Genomic DNA, 23743 nt, shown 5'->3' with positions numbered 1-23743 from the left:
AAGCAGGTTTAAAGATTTGAACTTATTATTGCATAAATTTGATGAAGTCTCTAACTAAAATTAACTTTTATACAATTAAGGTGAACGTTTTTATTATACTTCGTTTTTCTTGCTAGATTTAAAAGGCCCGCTTGATTTAATCCTCCTATATTGTAATATCTCAATTTTGTGCTAAGTCGACCCTGGCAGTTTTTGCTTCATTGCATCCAAAATTTTATACTTTTAATCGAAATTATGTTGAACAAAAGTTCTGTCTAAAAAAGCGATGCTAATATAACGCAAAATGACGACCGGATTTCAGAATTTCCAGATTTTATAAGAGAAAATTTTGAGTACAGATATTCTGAAAAATGTTTATATAGTCCGGAAAATACGGTGAAAATGATACAACGCACCAGTTCTTCACTTTTTCATTAGTATTTATTTTCAGTTTTCACTTTTCCATATTAAACATCTCGAATTCGGTAATAGGTTCTATATCTATAGCAACCATAAAGTTCATATCCTAAGGTAGGTGGGAAAAAATGAAAATATTAGAAATAATTTTTTTCTCACATTTAATTTATTTTAGTTGTGACTGTATGTGAAGGTTGCAATGTGTTTTAAAAGCAACGCGAAACGAACAAAATAAAAATTTCGAAATAAGAAACATTTTGTAAGGAAAAAGAAACTATTTTTAGTAACACATATTTGCCACCATAAACAAAAAAAAAATTAAAGAAAAAAATATGAACAGAAACTTCAAGGAACATAAATAATCCCCAACTAAATAAACAAGAAATTAAAAAAAAAGAAAAATCGAAAGTTTTTGCTGTTTTTGCTGCTTCTTTCGTGTACGTTCAGCGAACTTTTCTGCTAATTTGATGCTGAGCCAATTTCAAAAAGAAAATAAAGATTTTCAGTCTTTTCATTTTTCAATTTAGTTCTTAAAGTATTATTTTTGTAATAAAATTTTACAATTAACACAAATTCTTAATTTTCTATGTAAACACTTCAAAAAAATGTTGATACAAAAAGTATGCGAACATAATCAACTCATATTTTCTTGCGATGGTAAAATTTTCGTTTTTTTAATTCCAAAGTCATATACTTACATAAATTACATTCGTTTTAATTTCGATAAACTGTTAAACAAATTAAAATTTATAATTGATATTTAATTGAAATTCTGTTATACATAAATAAAAAATAACCTATAAATCAAAAAATCAAAATTTGACATTAAATTTACATCTAAAAGGAAAACACCGCCTATCGGAATACATATGCAGAACTAGATTCTTTATCTGAACAATTTCTTTATAAAATTTAAATCCTTATACGTGAGAAGTATTATACGTTTAAAGTGTTATACGATTGGAGTTTTATGCAATAGAAGCACTATTATGTTTAGGGGGTTATAATTATTGCATGTTCGTTTTTCCGACCGTTCGATCGATCGTAAAAAATCGAACACCATCAAACTTTCGGAAATTTGTTTCCTTTCTGCCAAAAACGGTTGCCGTTGTAACAAGAACAACGAGCTCAAGTATAACATTTCGAACAAAATGTTCGAATAGTTAGTTACCACGCAAACTCAAAGAGATTATTTTATTATTTGAAAAAATAATAAAGTTACCTATGTACATGGAATTTGTAAGTTATGTACCCAGTTATGCGAGTAGTTAAGATATTGCCAGAAGTTTTTCCAATATTTCTTAGCAAGTCAATTAACTGTCATACATACAACTCTAGAATATAATTGTTACGTTGTACGTGTAGCGGATAATTCATTTGAAGATGACGTGTAGTGTACGTGTAGCGGTGTAGTCAGTTGAAGTTGATCGTAACTTTGAAAGCAGATTCTGCTTTTTGCTATTGCACTGTGTTAGATATCTTCTAGCACTGTCTTTAACTTACATACATATATATAGCATTATAGCATAACACTAAAAAATAATTATTACTTGCATACATTTACGATTATATAAAGGCAAATATTGTCATTTATAAATTTTAATTCTAATTTAATAGGGCTAAAAGAGCAAAGAAAATGCATGTAAAACTAAAGGTTAGTAATGCATATACTAAAAATTAGAACAAAAAGAAGTAATTGGTCCATCCTAGAAAGTCATAATGGGAAAATGTAAATTTAAGTGAGCATTCTGCTAATTAAAAACTCCGCATTGTTCATGTAAATATGTATGTAATTAAAATAATGAGGGCATTTAAATTCATAACATTTCTGCCTTTATAATTTTATTTTTATTTAAAAAGTGTATAAAGTAAATATACTGCATTAATTAAAAATTGGAAACGCTAGAAGCTTTCTGTATAATTTTTTTATTTTTCATATCTTTATAGAATTTATTTCTAGACTTGTGGGTTCCAATTTTAATAAGAAAAAATTCGAGCACAAACAACCATACGTTCGAGCAAAAACAAAAATTAAATAGTTTTCAATTCCTTTCATTTATTTTGAAAATCGGAAGGAAATGAGAACCCTTCACAACATACATACATACATGTTTCATTCTATACTTCTTTTGATCATCTTGAATCGGGTTAGAGGATGTGTAAGCAAAATAAGATTTTTTAAATTACAAAGTATCTTGTATTCATAAACAACCCTTCTTGTTTATATTCATTTCCCTTTCGTATTTATGTTTGTGTAGCTTTGGCAGAAATTAAAAGTTTTTTAATCTTTATAGTGACACCATTTTCTTGTTTTTTACACATACACACCCGCATGTCCATATATTTGTATAATATCGTGTAATATATCAAAAATTTTAAGTATAAGCAAGGTCATGTGGCAAGAGAAACTAAAAAAAAGAAAAAGAAAATTATTCTAAGTGCTTGTGATTTATATTTGAAATTTGTCCTTATCCACCCACCCAATCACCCATTTTATTGCAGTATAAGTGAAATAAAAACTTGAAATTTTATTTTTTTTTTTCCTTTATGAAAATCAATAACGCTACTCGAGTTGTAGGTAATCGACTTGCATATTATGAATTTTTCTGTCTGCACTGATACTATCTACATTTATTTAAGTTTGTCATTCAGGAAAAGGGTGTAATCGCAACGAAAATCGGTGCACAATTTTGTTATGCACTCTTTTATTATAAATATTTTAATTTTTTTTTATTTTTCATGGATTGTTAATTTGAAAATTGTTATGTGATGTGAAAAAAAGCAATTTAGTTTGAAAAATACAGATACAAATATAAGAATAGCAATAAGAGAATTTGGAAATAATATGGGGACTGTTAAATATTAAGGATTTCTTATTGTTTCATAGTATTTTGTCACAAAATGTAAATTCATTCGCTGAGTTCATTTAATTCAAAAAACATTTTCCTATTTTGTGAGCTTTAAAAAAATTTGTAATTTAAATAATCAACTTATTAATTATGAAGGTTAGTTCATCTCTTAATAGTTTCTGAAATTATGAAGGTTGTGTTAGAACGAACATTAATTTATGGTTAACCAATTCTATGATAAGTTATGGATGTAGTTAGAAAGGTACATCTTACAACAACATCTTATATAAGAGGTACCTCAAACGTACATCTTACATAAGGGTGTAATTTCTATAATATGAATTGCATTTTCAGTTATAGGAAGATGGTCAAGGTGTACAACAGATAAATGCAGTTTTATAGAGTTATTAGGGAGACTTATTTTAATGGTCACACAACGAATGACTAAGAAAGTCAAGTGATATACAAATTTCTGTTTTTCCAGGCCACAAAAGCTAAATTATTTTGGTACAATTATGCTAACCATGAGAAGTTTTTGATTTTGTTAGTAAAATCTTGAAAAAATCAGGTCCAAAGAGTTTCGATCAAGCTTCATTCTTGTGGCTATTTTTGCTTGGCTGCTTGCTTGGCTGTTTAGCTGATTTATAAATAGATGAGGCACCTTGTAAAAACATGAGCCGGCGTTTTTAGTTTTTTTTTTTACCTCGTCCCGCTAAAAGTCCAGTTCCAGTCACTTTATAGTTGCTCTCAGCCTAAAATAAAATTTTTCTTCAGTTTAAAATACATATATATAAGTAGTTTCACTCATTTACGTACATTATGCGAATGTATTTTGTAATACCTTTATACCTGCACGGAACATACTCAAGTTCAAGCTTCTGAACAAGCTAATATTCAGTTTCAATACGAGCTGATCTTAAATAAACGGTGTCTTTACATGAAATTGCATTAATATTTCAATCGTTGAAATTGGTACCATATGGTATTATTACTATAGTTACCCAGTTCCCTATACAATTTCCTTTTAATGGGAACTTAACCATTTTAAATTGAATTAAGTGAATATTTAATTTTTCTCGGGCTTCCTTGTTTATAATTTATGAAATTGTATTTGTACTTAATTTAATAATTTTCGGGTTTCAATTAAATAACATAACGTTCCAACACATTTGACACGTTCAATATGTTATGTTGTTCCTTAAGCTGTAGAATATTTCAATTAAATCCGATTTAAACAATTAATGAGTTCCATTTACACTTAAATTAATCCGATGATTTGAAACTGAAAGACACAAAGGCAAAAGATTAATTTTAATGAATAAATTGATTCAAGATTTTTTAATGTTTTAATATCACAATAAATATTAATTGCAAGAGTTACTATACTAAATTGTGCTCCTAAAAATACCAAATATTAAAGACACTTTTTAGTTTTGCTTCATTTTTTTTTTTTAGAAATATAAAAAAATTTAAATCATTATTGATTGTCTGCTACTAGAATTTTGTATTTTTCATTATAAAGTGCACACAAATCAAATGTATAATATAAAAAATATTTTACATATATACGTAACCACCCAAATATATGATAGAATTCCTATATGCATACTTGTATATCTATCGTATATTTGTGTATAAAATTTCGTTTTCGTTAACAAGGCATATAAAAACCGGAAATTTACTTAATAGTATTTCCGTCTTCTAGCATCAATTTTGCGTGTTACATGGACAACGAAAAATACTTGTACTATATAACAAAACTAATTTTTAATATAATAAGTATTAAAAAAAAAAAGATATGAATAAAAAGTTATAAAATAAAATATTGATCAAAACAAAGGTTTGCAAAGTAGCACATTTCATTTTTGTAACTTGAAGACGCTCATTCTGCTTATGCTCTTTGAATTCATTTTAAGAACGGTGATGAAAGCAAACACACAGATAGAAAAAGAACCACATAAAATCAATAAGATTGGCGTATTGAGCTGTTTTACTAGGAATTCTTATATAAATAATGGAATTTTTCCATAGGAGAAATTTGCTTTTAGAAAATTCTTTCGGAATTTCGAATAGAAATTCGTATTGCTTTCGTATAGTCTTAAAAAGAAAAAGGCGGTAAAAATTTAGATTTGGGATAGTTTTCTCTCTGTGTCGGCTAAGTTCTATTAAAATTATTATTCATTTTATGATAACAAAAAGTTTTCTTGCATAGATTTAGGAGAGGTTATTAGAAGAGAAATTTTGCTACCTTAATTAAATTATTCAAGTTAAGAAATGTATGATTTCTATTAAAAATTACAATTTTGTTAAAATTTTCGAAAAATTTCTTATCTTTTCATAAAAATAAACTGTCAAAAACTGACATTTTTAAAACTTCAATATGCTATAGTTAGAAAAGGGGTACTTTTAACAAAACTTTTTGTTCAATAAAAATAATTTTTGAATTAAAATCTTAATTGCTTATAAAATTCCAAATTTTATATTAGACTATTGTGAACGAATGTACAAACAATTGGACGAACAAACAGAACGAAACTAATAGGCACATTTTTTTTTTTCAAAAATTATTTTAGAAATATGCTAAAACGATCAATAATAAAATTGAATATTTTACAACTTGTTAATGGCAAATGTAAACAACAGATTTTATGATAAAAAAAAAATATTTTCAAATATTTTTTGTAATCTTGTATACTTTAACAATAAATTGTTAAAAAAAAATAGAAAAAAAACAAAGAAAAATTAAAATTCTAAAAATCTGTAGCCTATATAAATTCACTAAATTTAATCAAAATCAATTCAGTTTTTTTGTAAAAACTTCTTAATTTACTTAATTTTACTTTTTTTTTTCTACAAAATAATTACAATTAACAGAGGAAAATGTCAAAATTTACGAAAATATTAACAGTTACCGTGTATTTAATTTTAACATTAATGTTATTAAAAATTAATGCTGTTTCAAAAAAACAAGTAAAATCATTTTTACAAGATATGAGTAAAGATTGTGATCCAAAACCAACTGATGAAGATTTTGAAGCATTATTAACACATGAAAGAAATCCATCAAAATCAGCAAAATGTTTACGCCTATGTTTATTAAAATCATCAAGTATTTTAAATTCTGAAAATCAATTGGATTTAAATGTATCAACTGATTTATTTGCAATGGTATATGATGATGGTGAAAAAACAGGTGGTGAAATTGTAACAGCATGTAATTCAAGAGTTCATGAAACTGAATTATGTGAAAAAGCCCATTTATATGGAATGTGTTTATTGGATGAAATGAAAGAAAGAAATATGAAAATAGAGGAATTTGATGAAGAATAAAGAGAAGTTTTTTTTTTCAAATATTCTCAATTTAATAAAAAATAAAGAAAAAATAATGAAGCAGATTTAAATAAACAAAAAAAATAAATTTAATAAAATATTAGAAAATTGAAACCAAGAGAAAATTATTATAAAATTTTTAATTTTAATTCTGAAAATTTAAAATTTAATTTTATTGGAATAAAGTAAATCATAAAGCTTCATGAAAATTTTATTAGTTGCACAATTCTATTTCAAAAGTGAATTTGATCAAATTTTAATTTTTAATGGAATTTTTTGACATTTGACATTGAGTTGTGCAGTATCAAATACAAATTAATATGTATAACAATTTTAGTATAAATGTAATATCCCAAAAATTATTGTCAAATTGGGTAAAAGTTACCATTTCTTCTCCTACAATAAGCGTCGCATATGTAAAAGAATCCCATTTATTAACAAATATGGTATTTGATGCCAATTTCAAGAGAGTGTGCGTACCAAAAGAATGTCTAATTTATACAGAAAAGAAAAGACTAGTGTTTACGCTAATATAATATGCTTGTTTATAGTCAATTTACCTTTGAATTCCTTCAATTCTGAATGGATTATGTTCCCTGTGTTCTAAACGATATAGTATTCAATTAATATATTTAATTACATAACGTATCACCTTGTAATTGAAATAATCAAATAAAGTTTGTTAAATAAAATCGGATCTCTAATGATAGGCAATCAAACACAAAACATTGATTAGGTTTTTCAAAATGAATTTAAAGAAAGATTTGTATAACAAGTGACCAGCCTTATACTTCAAAAGTATTATATTGCTTTTAATAGTACATTTAAATGACACTTTTAAATTAGAGTGTTAGTGAGTTTATTAAAATCCATTCGCTATTTTTTAGAGCTAAATAGCTCCTGCACTAATAGACCTAATAGCTTTATACTACATCGGAAACCAGCTGAAGTAAATAAATAAATTTTTTAATACATTATTATTTCTTTGAAACTTTAACATTTTAGGTGAGAGAATCTAAATTTGAACAGAAATTTCCAGAATATTAATGGTTAATTTTGTATTAATTGTGAATACGTCACATGCTGGACTAAAGCAATTAATTATACTCAAGTGAATAACGACATAAAAAAAATTTCCTTAAATGCAATATTATAATAAATAGGAAAATTTAAAGGTTTTTGCATCTATAATTCAAAATTTTGCAAAATAATTTTTATTTGTAAATTTTCTAAATTTTACTAATTGATTTTAGTTAGGCCACAAACAATAGAGATTTGCAAGAAAAAACCAAACCAAAACAAGGAAAGGCCATAATATTTCTTTTCTTTCCAACATTTCCGTTTTTGGTTTCGATAATTATAATTATAAATTTTTAAACTAAATGTGGGTAAATATGTACATATGTATATGTGTGTATGTACATAATTTTTTAAATATTAATTATGTCGAATTGTGAGTACTTTTTTGGTAAACATGAAAATAAACAAAAAAAAACTAAAAACATGCGCTTAAAAATTTCCAATTCAATTAAAAATTTATAAAAGTTTTTCAAAAAAATAAGTTAGAAAAAAAACAAAATATTTTTCCAAAAAAATACATGAGTTTTTGGTATTTTTCTTTTAATAAAGAACCATACATGCTGCCATCATTTTAAATAAAAAATAAATAAATTTTTTAATGAGCGTTATTTAAACATTAGAATAATTGTTAGATTGCAAATTTTAGATTGCAAATTGCACTCTAGCTTAAAATTAATTATTGAATTCAGAATACAACAAAATTTATCTTTTATAATGAGTCTTTTATAATACCGTGATGAATTTATTTAGAAAAGAGAGATAAACTAAACGGAGTTTCAAATCACTATAATTTCTGTTTTACTTGTAGGTACGTTAGTATGGCCATATAATTTATTAACACTTTATCGACCGGTTGTGGTTTAGGCTGCCACACAGTAAGTACCGGCTAAGTCGCACCCGAATTTATTCCCAGTACCGGCTAAATTTTCACTATGCATTGTGTTGTGCTTATTCCTTTGTTGTTTTAAAGTAATGTAATTTTATTGATATTTATACTTTATTTTGTATTTTCATTCATGAACTAAATTCAAGGTAACAGTATTTAAATTTTTTAATATCTATTTATAGTGTGGTATCTCTCGTAACAATCTCAAGAAATTATAACAGAAGTTATAAAAAGAGCAACTAACTGACAAAAACCGTCGATAACCAAAAGCCGATTAATAGGCTACCGGTCAATAAGCGCTGGCAATCGAAAAGCCGATAAATAGGCTACCCGTCGATGAGCGTAAGGAATCGAAAAGCCGATAAATAGGCTACCGGTCGATGAGCGTAAGGAATCAAAAAGCCGATAAATAGGCTACCGGTCGGTAAAGTGTTAGATGCAGATTTACAAATAGAAAACTATTGATTAAGTGTGCTAAAAATTTTCTATTAATGACTAGCTCCATCTTCATTTTTGAAATCCAATCATTTGGTTTTAGTAGCTGCAATTAATTTCTTTAATCAATTAATTAAAAAAAAAATGTACTCAATTTTTTAATTGTTTTCAGATGTAAAATTTCTCAACACTGCAAAGAGGGTGTGTGTTCTAAATACGAACGAACAAATACAAAATGTTCGAAAATTTTAATAAAATTTTTTCAATATTTTTTTTTTTAATATTTTCTTTTTTAAAATATTTTAATTATTAATTTAATTTTTGTATACTTACGAGTACTACAAATAATTTCAAATTTTCTTAAAATATTGATTTTTTTTTATTTTAAAGAAATTCCTTAAGAATTTTTTACAATAAATAAGAAAACAAATAAAAATTTTATGTAAATAAATTTTTTTTTTTCTTATTCTTTTTCTTATTATTTTGCACATAAATTTTATTTAAATCTAAAAACTAAACTTTATTAAGGACATTCAAATACAATTTTTTTTTTTGAAAGAGTTATTATCCTTATTTATTTTTTTCTTATTTTTCTTATAATTTACTTAAATCGTAAATATTAAAAGAAATTCAAAGAAAATTTTCTTATTTGATGTTGTGGTTTTTTTTTGTTTCTTTCTTATTTTTATTAATTTTTTATTATAAACTTTTATTTTTTTTTAAGAAAATTTTCTTCTTTTATATGTACATAAGTATTTGCTTTCGCATAATTGAATAACAAAATAAAAGTATTACCAAAACTAAAGGGACGGGCGTCAACTTGGAGCACTTTTTTTTCTTATTCTCTTTGTAAAAATCGATATACTTTCTTATATTTTTGGTCTTTACTCGTAACATCATTTGAACTTTGAATTGGTTTCCATGAATACAAAATTTATTTTTGATAATATTAAAAAAAAATTATACTTAAAATTGGATTTTCACATTGTTGGTACGTGAATATTAAATTGAAGAATAAAGAAATCATCGAACTATGAAAAATTGTGAGAGTAAAAAAAAAAAATAATATCGATTATTTTATGTATCGAATTGCATATGCTTTATAAATTTTATTAGTTTTGTGAATTTTTCAAATTCATTTGCTAAATTTGAGACTTGAATCCATTTTTAATAATGTAAGATATTGAATAGAAATTAAGAGTAAATAATTGAAAAAACTCCTCTACTATTCCGAAAGAATTCCGCATCGATGAAAACTACAATTGTCGAAAATTTTATATTCGAATATACGTTCGAAACATAAAATCATACTCCGAACGAAAACGCTCAATTAATATTTCGGTACTTACAATACAGCTTAGGTTTTGTCCAATTCAACAAACACACACTCTCTTTTTTACCCTCTTTCACTCTTTCTACTTATGAAACTCACGAAACATCGAGAATTATGCACTTAATAATATCATATCTCTGTGGCATATACATATAGAAAATTATTAAATATTATTTTTAAATTATTTAATATTTTCATTATAAGCCCTTCGTTTTAGAACTTTATTTTAGAATTAATTATAATACTGGAAATGAGCCGATTATTAAATAAGAATTTTTTTTGTTGAACGAAAATTTTTACAAATAAACGTGCCTTTTACGATTCAATTCTCTCAACCGTAAGGTATAAGAGAATGAAAAGATGAGAGAGTATGAAAGGTGGGGAGAAAATGAAAAGTGAATTTTCATATTATTTGGTTTTTTTTTTGAAAAAAAAAAAAATATTTATTTAATCTTCTTAATTTTTTTTTTCCATCTTTTTCTTTCATTTTTATAATACTTTTACATTTAACTCTTTAAATGAAAGTAACCGTCTTCAAACAATGAAAAAATTAAAAAATAAAATAAAAAGAAAAAGTGTGGAAATGTCAAATACCTCCACTTGCCATTTTCGATAAAATAAGCACACTTAAATACAGAGTGTGCTGAAAAATTTAGATCAACATCGAAAAAATTTTAATTGAATTCGTATTAAATTTAAATTGAATTTTTCTTGTTGTTCCTGTAATTTTTAAAAATTTCTAATATTGAAGCTTAACTTCTAATATTTGGTTTATAATTAAAAAGTATACCATTCATCGTTTGAAATCGGAAGAAAGCAATTAATTTTTTACGAATTTTTCGGAAAAATTGTAAAAGAAATGTTTTTTTTTTTTAAATTCATCTGTTCGTCAAATTAATTTGTTCATAAAATTTCATTCTTTCAAATCAATTTCTTACATAAATGAGTGATTAATTGCTTGTAGTAATGGAGTTGTTCTGCAAGAGTAGCCGAAATAATTTTTGCAATTGTTACAATTGGAATTCGGGATCACATTCATTAGTTTAAGGTAATTTTCTTCCAATGCCCTAGAAATTTTAAAAAATTTCTAATATTTGTTAATAGTTGTCACTCTACATATTCTTACCTTTACAGGCTTCAGTATTTTTAGATGTTAAAATTTTATTTGGAATTCTTTAAGTATAGAATTTGTTTGTATGTATTTTATATGATTATATGTGAATATTTTATAAGCTCATACAATATTATTGTTTTTTTTTTTATTACTTATTTTCATAAAAATTGTGTCTACTTTGTAAGTATGTTACAAAATATAAAAAAAACACAGAGAAAAAAATTCATTGCCTTTGCAAATACAAAAAAAAAAAAAAGAAAATATTTTTTTTTTGTGTTTTTTTTACACTTTACCAACCAGATAACGTTATATTTCTTCCATTTCCTATTTTTTCTCATTTTTATATTACCTATTTTTTTTATTCTCTGTTTGTTTTTTTTTTTTCTTATTAGGTCAAGGATAACTGACGGGTTTTTATTTGAGTTTTATCTTAAATTGTTTTTTTTTTATATCTTTATTTACAATATTTATGTATTTGCTATGTATGTATAAAATTATGTATGTAATTATGTATAACATTATTTATACATATTAAAAACAATAATATAGACGCATGTATGTTAGTATGTATAGAAATATTTTTTCTCGGAACGAAATGCAAAAACAAAAATTTAAATAAAATTGATTTTTATCTTTTGATCCCAAATTCAAATTGGTTCCTTTATATTCTTTTTTTTTTCCTCTTATTTGTCTAATATTTTTGATATTTTTCCAAAGAAAATTCGTAAGGAATTTATAAAGCAATATGTATAACGTGTATATATAATTGATTTAATAATGAAAGTATATAATACGTTTAGGTAACAATGTACTCAATGTACTCAATACATAATGTAAAAAAAATTGTCATCAAATAATAATAAAAAGAAAACGAAAACGAAATTTAATTAAAAAAATTTTGACATTGACATTTTGACGTCATATTTCTATGTGCCAACACTATATCTACGTAATTGTTTGAACGTAATTACATTGGTAAAAACAGAACAATACTTTTTATGCATGAAACACACCGTGAGAGAAGAAGTAAAAATAAAAATATACAAAAAAATTCAAAAAAAAAAATTAAAATGAGTTTTAGAACTGTCAACGTAGAATAGTTTCTGTCAATAGGTGACAGTTTCAAAATTTAAACTGTCAAAATCGAAAATTATTAGTGTTAAATTAAAATACTGTTACTTATTTTTTGCAAATGTTATACAATAATTTTGTTACCCAAGAATTAAAATTATCTGTCATCTTAAATATTGCCATCTGTCTTCTTAAATATTCTCAACTATTCGTCAATTTCTCTTTTAAGTATGTATATGTACACTAGTAAAATTCAATAGTTCAGTATTAGGATTGTTTTATAGATTGCAAAAAGGAATATGATAATTTATTAAGTCTTGTTTTAGGTAACCACTAATTTTGCCAGATTAGTAATAGATCTCTTCATTAATAGTGAAAACAGATATCAAATTGTCGATATTTTAAAGTTCATAGCTAAATTTATACTTCTTGTATAACAGAATTAATTTTCCATTTACAAACGATCTCCAAGTTCCAATATTATTTCATTTCATACTTTAGGTTAAAATAATTCAAAATTTTAATACAAAAACATAAACAAACAGAAAAACATACTTACATTATATATATACTTAAATTAATATTGTTATATACATAAATATTATATTGTAATACAATTAAATAACACTTTTTCTTAATAAATTAAAAATAAGCAAAACAAAAACCTTTTATTTGAATAAAAGAAATGAAAAAAGAGTTGCTCTTTTCTTATTTTCTTTCTCCCTAAAAATTAAAGTGTTCTATTAATTAAATTATAATAAAATGTCGCGTCATCTCTGTTTATATACAAACTCGTACATAATGTAATACAATATAATGTATAAACAACATAATTAAATAATATTTCTCCTTTTTTTATTTACATAACTAATGTATATAAGTTTTGAGCAAAATGATTAAATACACTTGACAATAATGTTGTTATACTTAAAAAAATTTGTTATACATATTACAATTTTATTCATATTTTATGTGCCAACACTATCAACATATAGAATTCAAATTATGATTTATCTCATAATATGTAAGTGTATATGTATATATGTATAAATTATGACTTTTAAAATTTTACTTTTAATATATGTATAATAATAAAATGTATTAATAAAATTTCGGTATAACAATTACATGATTATTATAAAATTAATAAAATGCAAATATTTTTTTTATATGTAACATAAAATTAAAATACACAATAAATATGAATTTACATATCTATGTATATTTACGTATGGTGTGACAATAGTCTGTATGTATATAATTAATTGTCCATTTACTTATATATATGTATAATTTAAGTAACATAATGTCCTTGTTTATTTTATTATTAGGTCATGATTACCTAAAAAAGAAATTTTTATATATACACTTATATTACAGAGTTATCTACATATATATTACAAATATGTATATTTTTGTGTATACATAAAAATGTCCTTAAATGAAATTTAATGTAAAATATATGTACATCATTTTGTACGATACATAAGCACGTTCTTACATATTTATTATTTACTCTTCATTTTGACTAAAGTTTAATATAATTTTCGAATATTCTAACAAAAAAAAAATAATTTTTTATATAAAATTTCTTTACATTATATACTAAAATTACTTGTTAATTTAATTTTAAGTATACAGTCACTTATATGTACTTATGTACAAAAAAAATGGCAAAATTGCAAATTTTAAAAAATTTCTAAAAAAATTTCTCGAATATAAGCAAATTTGGAACAATTTCTTAAAAAGCGCCATAATGAAGTTTCTTATATTAATTTCGTTATTAATATTTGACAAGTTAATAGAGAAAATAATAATCTTATTAATGTATAAGTATATGTACATATGTAAATTAATTGAAAGTACACCATCTAAAAAACGCCGTATAACCTTTAAAATAAAAATAAAGAATTCAAATCTCGTGTAATAAATGTGAAAGCCTATTAAAAATATACACAAATTTGCCTACTTACATGCTTATATACATGCCGATATTCATAAAATGTATTTGAATAAAGGATGCTTTTATATAATTCATGATCCAAAATAGGAAAAAAGAATAACAATAATTAAGAGAAAAAAAGAAATAGAAAAATGAAAACAAAAGAATTAAAGGACGCCATAATCAATTATTGTATATACATATGTATAACAGTTTGCATACATGTATAACAGTTTACATACATGTATAACAGTTTACATACATGTGTGACTTGATATGTGATTGTGTAAAAATCTATTTATGTGTGTTTTTTAGGTACATATTTTTTGTATGTGCTCGTGATAAAATATTTTTATCGGTCTTCCAAAATTTTTACTTGAGCCATTTGTGTTCTATTAAGATGCTATGATACAAGCTGGGTAAAACGAATTTTGGACTGAAAACGAAGATGGCAAAGTTTTTTATTTCTGGCCCAATTTATGCACAAGAAGAGTATTCAATTGGAAGGTGTTTAAGATTGCAGTTAGTGTTCTAATTAAGGCACTGCAAACGCAAATCGAATTTGGCTTAAAATTATGATGAAGATGGGATGACTCAGCATAATATTTATACCTTTTTCATTCAAAATCTCTTTGTGTTTTAAATAGTCAGCAAACATTTGCCTTAAATTGACACACACGTTTAACACCAATACTATAAACTAGTTTTTATTTTATGGTTTAAAAATTTTATTATTGAAGCATTATTAAGTTAATAGCTTCAATTTTTGTTTTTGTATTTTGTATAACGTGAAACAGGATACTCTGTTAATGTACGTAAACCACATTAATTAGTGTAATAATCAAAAAAAAATTCAATAAACTTGGGGTTAAGCAATTCATTTTTAATTCTGATTAAATTTAAATTGTAATGATTTTAAAAATTCTAGCTGTTTTCAATATAAATTGTAGAAACCACTAAGCAATAATCTTTTAATTTAAAAAAATTTGTACCATAATTAAATTTAGTTTTAAGACAACCCCTGAAACATAAGTATAAATTTGAAATTCTAAAGATGTACAGAGCGTTTTTAATATTTTCCCATAAGAAATTAACAATTTCAAATTTTTATTAATTTTAATTTTCTTCATTAAGTACCCACTCGCAAAAACTAAACTAATAAAAATGAAATTTTCTGGAAAAAAAATTTTGGCTACTTCTGTTTTTTATGACCAAAATCATAAATATGAAATTTCTGAACATAAAATTAGCTTTAAGGATAACGTTAGCCATATCGTTAAATCTCAATTTTTTTTTTTGCTGTTAATTGAAGTAATTTAACAAATCATAAAAAGTTGATACTAAAAAGAAAAATAAATTCTATTTTTGGTGTAGGTCTTAAAAAAATTGCGTGTAAAATTTTATTTTAATTATTACGTTGTGCTTTTTTATTTGCATACACACACCACAACCTACAACTCTTCTAATCGAATTTTCCTCCTTCTTTTAATATCATTTTGTATGCCTATCTCATTCATTTTAGATTACCTTGCCAAAGGACGTCAAGTGTAGCATATTTACATAAATAAATAATAGACATTTTGTCTCTTTTAATGTGTTTTTTCTTTATTGACTTCTCTTTCTCTCTATTTTATTATCCCCTCTATATTTCGAATTTCGGTTTTCTTTCTCTTGTATAATTTTACCATTATTTCCGGTGAAATAATTTTTTTGTGTTTTTTCTTTATTGTAGTTTTTTTCTTGTTTTTATTGTTCTTTGTTTATTTTGCTGCATTTTTATCCTAGAAATATTAATAAAAATGAAAAAAAAACTTTCAAAATTTAATAAGTAAAAGTCTTTAGTTAGTATAGAAAGAAAAAATGTATTGAGAGCCGAACATAAAACACATGAGATATAAACTTGCATGGATTCACACATTCAGCAATGTACATATCAAACTCCCAGTTCCAAAGTGTATTATCTCACAAAATGTGATTTTCCAGGTTACAAGATTATTAAAAACTGCAAATATGTACCTATAGTAGCTGGACCTTTAAAAGTTTTAAAGTAAAAATTCGTAATAAAATTTTACATGCATTTTAATTTTGAAAAAAATATTTCATGGTTTTCTCAAAATTTTTTTTTTTTTATGACAGAGATAATATATGTATACATATATATAGTAGTGGGACCATAGTTTTTAGAAATAGAAAAAAGGCATATTTCGTTAAACTTCTATTAGTTCTACTTTTAGAATATTACGAAAAACACGTCTTACTTCAAATTTCCCCTAAATTTATGCAAAATTATAGGTAGGAAGAGATTTATTTCAATGTATTTTTTATTAATTTGTAAAAAGGAAATTTCCTATTTCACAAACCAATTTTTTTTATCCCAGAAAGAGAAGAAAATGAAAGAATATTCGAAAATAGATCTCGGACGCATATTTAGATCGCAAAATGCGAGTATGTATATATTAATGACATTTAACCGGTTAAAAAAGGACATAAGGTCACTCTAATAATATTACCATAAATAAATAATTTAGTAGTGAATATGTATGTATATTTGTATGTATGCAATATAAAAGAACCCTGAACAATATTCAGGACAAAAACCACATTTTTTTTTTTTTTTTCAAAAAATATATTTTTATTTTTTTCTTTCTTTTCTAGAAAATCACAGAGTTTTTGTGGAAATTATATGTGTATATATTTTTTGTATTATGTATAATTATATATATATATATATATATATATATATATATATATATATATATATATTATGTACTTACATTAGTTTTTTTATTTTTTCTGTTAAACTTTTTTTTTTACATTATCCACAAAATTAATAATAAATTCTTTATACACCACCATACTTATATCATACAACATTACCACTATAGAAATTTCTATGTTGAAATTAAAGTTTTCCTCTCTCTTTGTTTCGTGCCTTCCCGCTTTACTCATTCGTTTTTGCTATTCATTCTCCTGTCGTAACATAAGCATAACTCGTTTAATAATTTTTTCTTTCCATAAATCCAAATATGTATACTTTATATTAAACATCGAAATATACAAATACATACATACTTACATAATTTTACATAACATAATAATAATTTAAACAAAAAAAAAAATCAAACAAAATATTTCGGTACATACCAATAATGTACACAAAATGTAGAGATGCTATAGATACTCATGACCTAAATAAGTAAAAAGAATATGCATTGCTGTATATATTGTGCTGCCATTGTACATAAAAAAAAAGCAAAAAGAAATTATTATTGTGAATATTTCTTTTTTTTTTTTTTGTTACTCGTTCATTTTATTTCCATGTTATACTCATTTTTTTTATGATATATTATACATAAAAATGTCCGTGATAGTACTACAACTATACTATTATTTTATCTACACTATTATACACACAAACATTTTTACAATATTTTGTGTTTCTCTTACTCTTTATTATTATTATTATTATTTTTCATCCTCTATGATGAATTCAATGCATCTCTTGAAATTTTTTCTATAATAATTTTTTGCTTAAATCTCGTTTCAACAAATTTTTTTTTATTTTCCCTCTAATAAATTTTCATTACGTTAAATTCATGAAGGAGATCATCATGATGTTGTCAGGGTTTTTAACTAACTAGACACATACATACATGCAAAATTTGGATAAATTATTAAAAACATAAAAAATATAAACTTATTCAACTTTTATTTTAATGTAACAAGCAAAAAAAAACAACATACCAAAATGTTGCCAATTTTCCGTAGTCACGATAACATTTTGTACAAACTTTAATACGTGTATAAAAGTTTTGAATTTTTGGCAAAAAAAAATTTAAATAAACACGTACCTAACCCTGTACAGTACACTATGGCTATGTATATTGGTACTCATAGAGAGAGGGGTAATGCTCAACTTATTTATTTTATACAATTATACTATTAATATTGCCTAAATGTATGCAATTTTATTAATAATATTCTCATATAATATTTTGTTCCATATAAATAATAATATGAGAAATAATTTTCTTCATCTTCATTTCTCTTTTCTCTTCTTCTTCTCTTCTCATATTTCATTTGGCATTTTATTGTTATTATTTGTTTTTTATTGTTTTCTTTTACAGTTTTTTTTGTCTTTCTTTCAGTTTCCTATTTTTCTATGATTTGTTTTATTCTTATTGTTGTTGAAACCGAACTTATCCGATGATCATTATAGTTGTTATTATTATAGAAAAAATAATATTCATATTTATATTTTAATTGTTATATATGTGTGTGTACGTGTATATGCTGTTATTAATGCTGCTCTAGACATTCTCAGAAACTAGGACATTCTAGAGATTTTTCTTATTTTTTATTATTTTTTTTATACATAGATAAATACATAATAAAAATTATATGTTATATAGGTACATATAAAAAATATTTTATTATACATACATTTATACATTATTACGTATTATTTATATTATAATGTACATTCATTATACTAATATAATTCACATTTAATTTACATACACATGTATATATGTATTGAGTATATAATATAGTAAAATATTTATTTACATACCTGAAGTCTAATATTATAAACTTATATAGCTATATGTATGATATAATAGAATATAAGTAATGTAATATAAATTAATATACGCAAAAATATTTACATATTTATTTGTATATATAATGTATATACATATAAAATCACTCTTCCGTAAATAATAATAGAAATTCAAATATATTCTTATATATTCTTTTGTATTTAAAATTATATGTATGTAACGAAAGCCATTTACACTTTAATAAACACATATGCAAAATTATATATTTACATTATTTTCAAAAATCTCCATTTTTAATTTTTCAAATAACAATCAATGAATACTACACAACTGCCAAATTGTAGTTTTAACAATTATTGTGAAAACTGAAATTTTTAAAACTTTGATATCAGAAATTTTGCATACATTTAGGAGATAAAGTATATTATTGCATACAGTTAGGATCAATATTAGATAAAAGTTAATTAAAGGTAAATAAATTAGAAATAATTCCCCAAAAAATTGAAATTTTTCAAAATATTTGTGGAGATAACAGGTAGGATGCATAGAAGGGCAAGTAAACGAAAAATATCCTATAAATGGGGAAATTTTTTATTAATTATTCTCCTATAAAACCAAATTTTTGTTACTTTGCATAATTTTATTCTATGGTGTCTGCTATATACAGAAGCATAATACAGATTTTCAATAATATAAAGTACACATTTATGTATATGAGATGAGAGAATAAATGACAATGAAATATGAGGCAAGAGGAGTAATTTCTTTCTTTTTCTTTAAATATACACGGTAAATAGAAGGGAGAATTCCCGAAAGAAAAGAGAAATACTTAGGAAACAAAAATAATGAAATATAAAAAGAGATACATGATAACTGGATTCAATTTCATATCTGTTTTATAAAAAAGAACACAGACAAACACACGCACAATATTGTTAAATTAAATTTTGTGTATAGCTTTATATTTATTCACCTGTATATATGTGTTGTACATATGCAAACATGTTCTATATAATATAAAATAAAATTCTCTATATAACATTTTAAAATAAATGTGTATTAGTTCGGATGATGATGATGATAATGTAATAGTTGTGATTGAAATAATAATAAAAGTATAAGGATATAATAAAAATAATACATTTAAGATGAAAACACAGCGAGTATGTATATAAAAGAAAAGGACTAAAAGTACTACAAACTGATATACTCATATATAAGAGTAAAATTCGTAATTGAAATTCTCATGTTCATCATTATTTTTTGGATTTTTTTTCTCTTTTTACCACTTTGTTTGTGTGAATTTAAAATATGTATGTATGTATAAATAAATGTACTTAGGCGAGTATTATATTCGCCGTATTACCTATTTTTATTTCCATTTAACTGGCTTTTTTTGTGTGTTTAAATTGGAAATATCATAAAAATTTTATGAAGTAAAAAATGTATACATGCATATACATACACATAGTTACCAAAGTATAGCAAGAAAGGAAGGGCGGTGTGGTGAGTTAAGGTATGTGTAGGGAGCGATTAAAAATTTATGTATATGAATTAAAAAATATCAGTAGCTAGATTTTTATAAGTAAAATAATGTGCGTTATGGTTACATATGTGAGATTGTATGCGTTGAAAAGCTTTTTTTTTTCGTATAGAATTTTTACCGAACGCATTTTAGTTGATTGGAGAGGTGACGTGATGGTATCAAATTTTGTATGCCGAATTTCCTGCGAAAATGCATTTTAGCAGAAAATTCGGGTTAGATGTCAGTTTGTGGGGGTTTGTGAGGACTCGTGTATCTCAATTTCGGCTCAACGGATTTTTATAAAAGTTTATATCAGAGTTAACGTTGACAATATTACAGATTCATCTACTTTTGATTACGTTTGGTCTGGAGAACTGAATTTTTACTATAAGAGCTGATTGTAAAAGTTTTGATAATTTTCAAGAAAACTTAGTGGATTAACTTGGAATTTCAAATGTAAGGTTCGACGAACAATATACAGCAAGTACTTGTTGTTTTGAAAAAATCAGATGTTAGCAAGCGAACTTTTACTGTGATCCAAATTTAAATTTTTTCGCTTATAAATATAAAAAATCAACTAATTTCCTTGAAATCTAATTTTCGCATTGAACTTGTAAATTTTTTTTGGAAATATCACGACTCGTAAACTGAACATTTGCCAGAGGCCAAATATATTTAACCATGTTTAAAGAATTAACGGAGAAATTTAATATTTACGTTCCGTTTTCTATTGAAACTAACTACACGAATAACATTTAAAAGCCGAACCAGAGACCATACTTTTCGGTCGGTTTCCGGACCGTATCCGACTTTTTACTTTGAATTTATACATAAATACATTTGCCAAAAAAATATTAGCTACCAGTTTTATACATATATGAATTTCAAAAAATATCATGTTGTCTTTATTGCGATGTTGTTTCACTACCATCCTGTATAGGATGACAATGAGTACCTAATCCGCTATTTTACAATGGTCAATGTGCTGAAACCTTTACATTTCATTCGTTATTCTCTCTTCATATCAACTTGAAAAATTCGAGAGAAAGAATTTATGAAGTATGTGTGTAAAAGTATATGCAATGAATTGTAAAGGTTTCAATACGTTGAACACTGTAAATCAGTAGAGTACAATAAAAATTGATAATAAAGTTTACTGAGATTTTAAAAATGACGTAGAGTAAGAGGGGGGGAAAAATTCATTTTTTTGTTCTTCATTAATTTCTATAGAATTCCAGATTGTTCAGTCTCAGTTTATTTATTTTTTTTTATTAAATTTTGATCCCTTTCTTTTTTATTGTTATTGCTTACTTTATATGCAATATAATTTAAATTGTAATAGTAGTTGTTTTTTTTTTGAAATAATGTTAAATTTTTTATGAAAAATAATTTTTTTATTGTACATGTCTTTATAATAACAATGGTAATATAAAATAATAGTTGAAACTGTAAAATTAAGTAAGTAGAATATAAATTTATTAAAAATAATAACATTTAAATTTAAAAGTTGATTTTAAAAATGTTATTAAGTAAATGTCAAAAGTTAATTTGTTTATTGTAGTAAATTTTATTTTATAGCAATACTTGAGTGACATTTGCTTTATTATGTCATTATGTCATCATTCTACAATACGTTGCTCTCGTCATGTTATGGATGTTGCCGATTTTTTTTTTTTTGAAAAATTTAAAATTTCATGCATATAGTTTTCGCAAAGTCGTACTCAAATCAGATACCGCTAGGGAAACAAACTAGGGATTCATCCCGAAAGCCCTAGTAGTGAATTTGCACAAATCTGATAAATATTTGAATTTTTGCGCACATGTGTGTGTAAACATTCATTTGTTCTTTTATTACAATTGAAAATTTTTACCTATGCTTTTGTTACCTAAAATTCTTTCTGTTCTTGATTTTTCACTTTTTTGTGTTTTGTTTTTTTTTCAAATTATAAAAATGAATCAAGATTATTTTTATATAGGCTCTTCTTCATATTTTATTGCTGGTGTATTAAACAAAAAAACACGATTAAAAGTACATAGAATTATTTTATGTGCGCGCTGAATACACCCATAAGTTCTGAGTGGTTTGAAATAGGTTTTTTTTTTCAAAAAAATTATTTCAATTATTATAATTTTTTTTTATATTTTTGTTCGTTATACCTACGTTTTACCAGAAATGTGAAGTACTTTTTTTTTTTTTTCATTTTAAATACAAGATTTACATAAAAAAATTTCATTAAAATTGTGCATACCAATTGGTAGGTGTACTTGTATAATCATATTTTGTTGTTCCTTAGGGACGTTATGACTCCATATTTCGTATAATATTTAAATATCGATTTAGGTATTTCTACAATTAAAATATCTTGTAATATCAGATATAGGGTATCGAGGCTGGAATATCATTCGATATTTCGAATTTTATTTGAACATTATCCGATATATGGTGCGAATTTCGATCGGATATAATCTGATATTTTGTATTTCATTCGAATATCATCTTATATTTCGAATTTCATTCGAACATCACCAAATATATTGCGAATTTCAATCGATTATCATCCGATATTTAGAATTTCATTCGAATATCATCCGATATTTTGAATTTCATTCGAATATCATTCTATATTTGGAGTATCCCCTGATATTTAAAATTTTATTCGAATACCTTTCGAAAGATTGTGCGATTACTAATGTCAACTGTTTATTTTTGATTTAAGGGTTCAAACATATTTTCTTAAATAGAGTTGCCATAATATTTTTTTCAATTTAAATAAATATTAAATTGAATGGAAATAGGACTGTCTGAAACTATCAATATATTAAAGTTGCCCGACAAGTGTAATTAAAAATTTTTCAAATCAAAATATACTAATTTGAATTTGATTTATTTACGATAATATGCCAATGAGTTCCGAATTAATGACTAAATTATTTTCGATATATTATAATTGAATTATTTAAATATCGTACTACCATTTATATCGAACCCTTTATATAAAAATATTGATTTCTGCTGATTATTATTTCCAATAGTGTTACGTCTCTAGTCACGATTATACTAGATTATACTATAACGTATAAGAAGGGGGATGATGTATGGGGAATTATGATAACGAGCGATGAAAAAGGAAGAGATGAAAGAGAGGAGAGAAGAGAATTAAAAACAGATAAGTGCAGTTACTGTTTTTATTCTTCTCTTTAATTTTTGTTTTTCTTTACT

The 23743-nt window shown here is 24.4% G+C and overlaps 2 protein-coding genes across 5 annotated transcripts in view; both read left to right on the top strand.

The window, feature by feature from the left end:
* The window catches only part of LOC129612523 (protein encore), a 109768-nt gene that overhangs the window by 13852 nt on the left and 72173 nt on the right, over nucleotides 1-23743 (top strand). The window lies entirely within an intron of this gene.
* Nucleotides 6094-6668, top strand: LOC129612524 (general odorant-binding protein 19d-like). The gene has a single exon (XM_055526178.1). The coding sequence runs from the start codon at nucleotides 6126-6128 to the stop codon at nucleotides 6573-6575; it is 450 nt and encodes a 149-aa protein (XP_055382153.1). The 5' UTR covers nucleotides 6094-6125; the 3' UTR covers nucleotides 6576-6668.

The sequence above is a fragment of the Condylostylus longicornis genome, unplaced genomic scaffold (genome assembly GCF_029603195.1).
Source record: "Condylostylus longicornis isolate FDR11 unplaced genomic scaffold, ASM2960319v2 ptg000074l, whole genome shotgun sequence".
Classification (NCBI taxonomy): domain Eukaryota; kingdom Metazoa; phylum Arthropoda; class Insecta; order Diptera; family Dolichopodidae; genus Condylostylus; species Condylostylus longicornis.
The sequence above is the reverse complement of the archived record's forward strand: the minus strand, read 5'-3'. Positions and strand labels throughout refer to the sequence as shown.

Excerpts from the sequence above, each read along its gene's own strand:
- LOC129612524 (XM_055526178.1), top strand. The coding sequence starts at position 6,126 with ATGTCAAAATTTACGAAAATATTAACAGTTACCGTGTATTTAATTTTA.